General features: G+C 43.6%; 1 protein-coding gene across 1 annotated transcript in view; it reads right to left on the bottom strand.

Moving 5' to 3' along the window:
• Positions 1-7,269, bottom strand: part of UBE3C (ubiquitin protein ligase E3C) — a 117,251-nt gene that overhangs the window by 103,747 nt on the left and 6,235 nt on the right. Inside the window, exons 3-4 of the mRNA XM_011941601.1 lie at positions 5,607-5,753; positions 290-405 (exon numbers count right to left, since the gene is read on the bottom strand). Coding sequence (XP_011796991.1) covers positions 290-306 — 17 coding nt within the window. The 5' untranslated portion in view covers positions 307-405; positions 5,607-5,753. The remainder of the gene's footprint in view (positions 1-289; positions 406-5,606; positions 5,754-7,269) is intronic.

Raw genomic sequence — 7,269 nt, 5'->3', positions numbered from 1 at the left:
GGGTGTGGTGGGGGGCACCTGTAATCCCAGCTGCTCGGGAGGCTGAGGCAGGAGAATGGTGTGAACTCGGGAGGCGGAGTTTGCAATGGGCCGAGATCGCATCACTGCACTACAGCCTGGGAGACTTCGTCTCAAAAAAAAAAAAAAGAAGTCCATGATCTCATTAAAAAAAGAAAAAAAAAAAAAGCATGGAAAAGTCACTGTCTCTGAAAATAAAAGTCAAAAGGTATTCCCCTAAACAAGGTGATCAATACATTATATACGTTGCTGACTTACAATAGAATTTTACCTGCAACAGAGGCTCATCAATCTTTTTATTTGAAATAAGCATGTAAGTCTCTCAGATCCATCCAACTGCTTGACAAACAGAGAGCTGTGTTTAATTAAGTTCTGATACAGCCATATCTGAAACAGCAAAACATACAATACATAACTCTCAATGAAAATTTAAGTTTGCTAATTTACATAATATCCCAAATTTCCTTAAGCGGCAATGAACATTTAATCAAACCTAATCAAAAGATGGTAAGTAAATATTCTAAGTCAGGTTTTATTTAGAGGCATGTTCATTTTCCAGCCAGGCGCAGTCGCTCACATCTGTAACTCTGGGAGGCCGAGGCAGGCAGCTCATTGAGGTTGGCCAACATGGTGAAACCCTGTCTCTATCAAAAAATACAAAAATTAGCTGAGCGTGGCGGCACACACCTGTAATCCCAGCTACTTGGGAGGCTGAGATGGGAGGATCACTTGAACCTGGGCGGTGTGGGTGGAGGCTGCAGTGAGCCAACATCAAGTCACTACACTGCCTGGACGACAGAGAGACCCTGTCTCCAAAAAAACAAAAGAATTTGCATTTTCAATCTTAATACATCAGTACTAAATTACTAAATTAGTAACTAAAACAAAGTACACTTAAAGCTCATGTCAATCTGAAACAAAAATAGTTCATTTGCAAAAATCAGGAATCTGTAATAAAAATAAGGCCGGGCGCAGTGGCTCAAGCCTGTAATCCCAGCACTTTGGGAGGCCGAGATGGGCGGATCACGAGGTCAGGAGATTGACATCAGCCTGGCTAACACTGTGAAACCCCGTCTCTACTAAAAAATACAAAAAACTAGCCGGGCAAGGTGGCGGGCGCCTGTAGTCCCAGCTACTTGGGAGGCTGAGGCAGGAGAATGGCGTGAACCCGGGAGGTGGAGCTTGCAGTGAGCTGAGATCCGGCCACTGCACTCCAGCCTGGGCGATAGAGCGAGACTCCGTCTCAAAAAATAAAAAATAAAAATAAAAATAAAAAAAGAGAAATACGATATTAATCCCAAGTTACATAGGATATCTGTTTCTTTTCACCTTTTTTCTCTGCAGATGTGTGTGCCTGTGTGTCTCTAGCATCTGTTCCTTTTGGATACTTCCCTTCCCTAACTCCATCATTTTTTTGATAGGGAAGGCAATCCTATGGCCCCACTGACCAGGCTGGCCAGAACTCTCCATTGTCCTAGATAAAAGGATAGTCAGTGAGTTCATTAAAGGCAGATGCAGATTTCTGTCGCTTGTAATCAAGAGGCCTGACTAGACAACACGTATGAAGCTGCCCTATTACTTTGAAAACGCAATACTTAACAAGGAATCTCTTCCACTTTCTCTACTATACCTTTGTGAAATAGACTGGTATTTTATTTTTTCCTTTCACAAGGCCCATTTAGAATAATCTAGAATGAAAAGATAGCCTTTGTTTTTTCTTTTGAGACAGAGTCTCACTCTGTCACCCAGGCTAGAAAGCAGTGATGCAATCTTGGCCCACTGCAACTTCTCCTAGGTTCAAGTGAGTCTCATGTCTTAGCCTCCCAAGTAGCTCAGATTATGGGTGCCTGCCACCAAGCCCAGCTAATTTTTCTATTTTTAGTAGGGATGGGGTTTCGCCATGTTGGGCCAGACTATTCCCGAACTCCTGGCCTCAAGTGATCCGCCAATCTCAGCCTCCCAAAGCGGTGGGATTATACACGTGAGCCACCACACTCGGCAAAGATAGCCTCTTAAGTGTAGCTAGATATAAATATGCCACATAGCCTTTTCTTTGCGTATTATTTTTAAGTAGTTTCTTCTTTGACATTAACATCTCTTTGCCATAAAATGCTATTAACAATGAAATTACCAACACGAAAGCACTCTACATAATAAATTAGCGCATGTCTTAAGCTGGGATGAAATAATTCTGAACTACTCCTAATATTAGCTAATTTGCCTACACACAGGCTTTCTTTTGAGGTGTTCGGAGCTACCTTGCCCACATTTTCTCAGGAACAAATAAGATATGAATAATTCCTTCACTATCTGACATGTAGTTCTTCCTAAAATTTCTATTATCAGTTAACAAATGAGATGTAAAATAACTATACATTATATAATAGGACTGTTGGAAGAAGACTTTATCAAAAGATTCAAAGAAAATTAAGCAACTAAAAAGTGAGGCAATTATTAATTCCAGAATTAAACTATACATAAAATATCATCTTAGTACCATATTTGACTTAAAGTCATAATAAAAAATGTTTAAAAAGGGGGAGTTGAGGAAGAAATAGCCATATATGTTGATTTTTGCATAGAACAGCTTTGAAAACCTATCAAAAGTGGCATTATGGTTACTCCTAGAGTAAAAAGCAAACGATGTGAAGACGGGGGCAGGAGACATTTTCCCCTATGTTAAGATTAATTTACTGCTATCACATCTATGCTTGAGAACTGAATCAACATTCAACTGCCCAGGCTGGAGTGCAGTGGCAGGATCACAGCTCACTGCAGCCTTGAATACCTGTGCTCAAACAATCCTCCTGCCTCAGCCTCCTAAGTAGCTGGACTACAGCAGCATGCTAATTTATTTTTTGCTTTGTTTTATAGGTGGAGTCTGGTATTTTGGCCAGGCTGGTCTCAAACTCCTGGCCTGGAGGGATCCTCCCACCTCAGCCCCGCAAAGTGTTGGTAATACAGGCATGAGCCACTGTGTCCAGACCACTTTTCTTTTATCCTTTTCCTGGACGGGTCTTAGGACATTTAATTCTATTTAAGGTTTCAGAATCTGCACATGAGCAATTTGCTTGGTATCTGCTCGAAGCCTAAAGTCAAATATGTTCATTTACCTCCAGGCTTTTCACAGACGGCTTCTGAAGCAAGACTGTGTAGCTACACTATGTTTATAAACCATGTCGTGATTGATGACTAAGATTGAGGACCTCACTTAAAGGTAACAGGTGCTCTAGAGAGACACCAATCAACATCTCACATCACCTGCCTGTCTGTGCTCCTGCAATCTACAAGATTAGAGTATGTGAGGCCAGGAGAGCCTGTTCCAGAAAGCAAGTCCGATGATCTGCCATTGTACTATTCTGATTCTTTTTTTCATCAACTTCAGAAAGCCTGGAAAGAGCCTGCACTTAAGTCTAGAAAGGGTAGATTCAACGGCTTTCACTGCCTCTCTAGACTGGCTCTCAGTTCTTTCTCTGCACTTTCTCGGTTTACAGAAAGTTTTCCCCATGTTCCAGCTTAGCTCAACTCCGGAGGCAATGCTGGGTTTTAAAGCTCAAACACCAGTGGAGTAATCATGTATTCCTTTGTGCGCTGTAATTAATTCATGTAGGATCATTCAGTAGGGATGGTTTGTAGCAAGGAAGACTTATTTTTCACTGTATACTCCCCTTTTCATGCAATTTGAAATTTTTAACACAGATAAACACAAATATCTAAAAATAAATAATATATTTAACCTGGCTGGGTGTGGTGGTTCATGCCTGTAATCCCAGTACTTTGGGATATTGAGGCAGGTGCATCACTTGAGGTCAGGAGTTCAAGACCAGCCTGGCCAACATGGTGAAACCTGCCTCTACTAAAAATACAAAAAAAATTAGCTGGGGGTGGTGGCATAAGCTTGCAATCCCAGCTACTCAGGGGGCTCAGGTAGGAGAATCGCTTGAACCCAGGAGACGAGGTTGCAGTGAGCTGAGATCACACCACTACACTCCAGCCTGGGCGACAGAGTGAGCGAGACTCCATCTCGAAAAGGAAAAAAAAAAAAAAAGATAAATAGCATATTTAACCCTAGGCCAGGTGCGGTGCTGACGCCTGTAATCCCAGCACTATGGGAGGCCGAGGCAGGTGGATCACCTGAGGCCAGGAATTCGAGACCAGCCTGCCCAACATGGCGACACCGCATCTCTACTAAAAATACAAAAATTAGCTGGGGGTGGTGGTACACGTTTGTAATTCCAGCTACTTGGGAGGATGAAGCAGGAGAATCGCTTGAACCTGGGAGGTGGAGGTTACAGTGAGCCAAGATCACGCCACTGCACTCCAGCCTGGGTGACAAGGCAAGACTCTGTCTCGAAAAAAAAAATATATATATATATATATAAAATTATATAAAATATATACATAGCCCAACAATTATATACAAATCTCTTAATATTCCCTGAGAAAATGGAGAGTAACAAGTTCCATTTTTTAAAAATATTCTTCTATGCATCTAGATGTATTTTCCACCATTAATACACACTGTTCCTCAGCACTAAGATCAAAAGCCTACAAAATTTTAGAGAACTACGATTATATTTGGGATTTTTTTTTTTTTTTAAATGAGACCCTAAGGCTGGGCATGGTGCCTTATGCTTACAATCCTAGCACTTTGGGAGGCTGAGGTGGGAGCATCACTTGAGGCCAGGAGTTGCAGGCTAGTCTGGCCAACATGGTGAAACCCCGTCTCCACTAAAAACAGAAAAATTAGCCAGGCATGTTGGTAACATGCCCGTAATTCCAGCCACTTAGGTGGCTGAGACATGAGAATTGCTTGGGCCCGAGAAGCGAAGGTTGCAGTGGACCAAGAATGCACCACTGCACTCCAGCCTAGGTGACAGAGCAAGGCTCTATTCCCCCAACGCCCCCCTAAAAAAGAGACCCTAAATCATGTACAGTGGCTCACGCCTATAATTCCAGCACTTTGAGAAGCCAGGGAGGGAAAATCACTTGAGGCTAGGAGTTTGCGAACAGCCTGGACAACACAGCAAGACCTCATCTCTACAAAAAATTTAAAAAATTAGCCTTAACATTAACAAGATGTACACATACCTGTAGTCCCAGCTACCTGAGAGGCTGAGGTGGGAGGACTGCTTAAGCCTGGGAATTCAAGGCAACAGAGCAAGACCCCATCTCTAATATAATAATAATATGTAAACACTGAGACCCTGCATTTTAGAGTTTGCAGGTAATCATGATGTGGTATTCAGAGTGCACTTTCCACTGACCTAGGTGTGCTGGCAACTGCTAAGGCTGTGTCAGGGTACATGATAGGTGGGCAAAATATGCTACTTTTTAAATGCTTAAGGTTTTCCACTGTAAAAAAATACGAAAAAGCCTATTTTTGGACACACATTTTTATGTGTATCAAATTTTAAGAGGTAAAACACATCACCACAAAGGTAATCTCTCACAGCTAGCTGAGAAGTTCGCAAAGCCTGGACGCAGTGGAGAGCTGTTTAACTTTCTGATGAGACGCCATTTCCACTTTAAACAAAAAAGTAGAACACGTGTAAACGAGGACAAGTGAAAATGTAGTTAACACTCACCAAACGTTTTGAGTCTTCATTTTGTTTGTAAAAAAACAGAAGCTGCCTTACCAAAAGGGTAAGGTTGGGGCCATTAGCAATGGGAAAAGCGCCCCCGGACTGTGACAAGGTGGCACAGCGATCAAATGCACTTCTTTGGATGGAATACTGGAAGAAAAACAAAACAAAATGACCCATAAATACAGTATTTGGACACACAATTCTTATGATGTAAATACACGTCGCTGTGTTTGCAGGAATGGTGGAAATTGACAACAAAAATGCCATTATTGGTCCTTGCTCACAGTTGAGTTATAGGGGAAAAAAAAAGGTTAAAAAAAAAAAAAAAAAAAAAAAAGCCAGGCATGGTGGCTCAAGCCTTTAATCCCAGCACTTCAGGAGGCCAAGGCAGGTGGATCACCTGAGGTCAGGAGTTCAAGATCAGCCTGGCCAACATGGTGAAACCCCGTCTCTACTAAAAATACAAAAGCTAGGCTGGGCACGGTGGCTCACGTCTATAATCCCAGCACTATGGGAGGTCAAAGTGGGTGGATCACCTGAGGTCGGGAGTTTGAGACCAGCCTGCCAACATGGTGAAACCCCATCTCTACTAAAAATACAAAAACAGTTAGTCAGCTGTGGTGGTATGCACCTGTAGTCCCTGCTACTCAGGAGGCTGGGGCAGGAGAATCGCTTGAACCTGGGGGCAGAGCTTGCAGTGAGCCAAGATTGTGCAACTGCACTCCAGCTTGGGTGACAGAGCAAGACACTCTCAAAAAACAAAAACAAAACAAAAACAAGCCAGGCGCAGTGGCTTATGCTCGTAATCCCAGCACTTTGGGAGGCCGAGGTGGGTGGATCACTTGAGGTCAGGAGTTCAAGATCAGCCTGGCCAACATGGTGAAACCCCGTCTCCACTAAAAACAGAAAAATTAGCCAGGCATGTTGGTAACATGCCCGTAATTCCAGCCACTTAGGTGGCTGAGACATGAGAATTGCTTGGGCCCGAGAAGCGAAGGTTGCAGTGGACCAAGAATGCACCACTGCACTCCAGCCTGGGTGACAGAGCGAGACTCCATCTCGAAAAGAAAAGAATAGGCCGGACATAGTGGCTCACGCCTGTAATCCCAGCACTTTGGGAGGCCAAGGCAGGTGGATCACCTGAGGTCAGGAGTTCAAGATCAGCCTGGCCAACATGGTGAAACCCCGTCTCTACTAAAAATACAAAAGCTAGGCTGGGCACGGTGGCTCACGTCTATAATCCCAGCACTATGGGAGGTCAAAGTGGGTGGATCACCTGAGGTCGGGAGTTTGAGACCAGCCTGCCAACATGGTGAAACCCCATCTCTACTAAAAATACAAAAACAGTTAGTCAGCTGTGGTGGTATGCACCTGTAGTCCCTGCTACTCAGGAGGCTGGGGCAGGAGAATCGCTTGAACCTGGGGGCAGAGCTTGCAGTGAGCCAAGATTGTGCAACTGCACTCCAGCTTGGGTGACAGAGCAAGACACTCTCAAAAAACAAAAACAAAACAAAAACAAGCCAGGCGCAGTGGCTTATGCTCGTAATCCCAGCACTTTGGGAGGCCAAGGCAGGCAAATCATTTGAGGTCAGGAGTTCGAGACCAGCCTGACCAACATGGTGAAACCCCAAGTCTACTAAAAATACAAAAATCAGCTGGGCGT

Source organism: Colobus angolensis, unplaced genomic scaffold, assembly GCF_000951035.1.
Source record: "Colobus angolensis palliatus isolate OR3802 unplaced genomic scaffold, Cang.pa_1.0 Scaffold2, whole genome shotgun sequence".
Classification (NCBI taxonomy): Eukaryota; Metazoa; Chordata; class Mammalia; order Primates; family Cercopithecidae; genus Colobus; species Colobus angolensis.
This window is presented reverse-complemented; position numbering and strand designations above follow the sequence as displayed.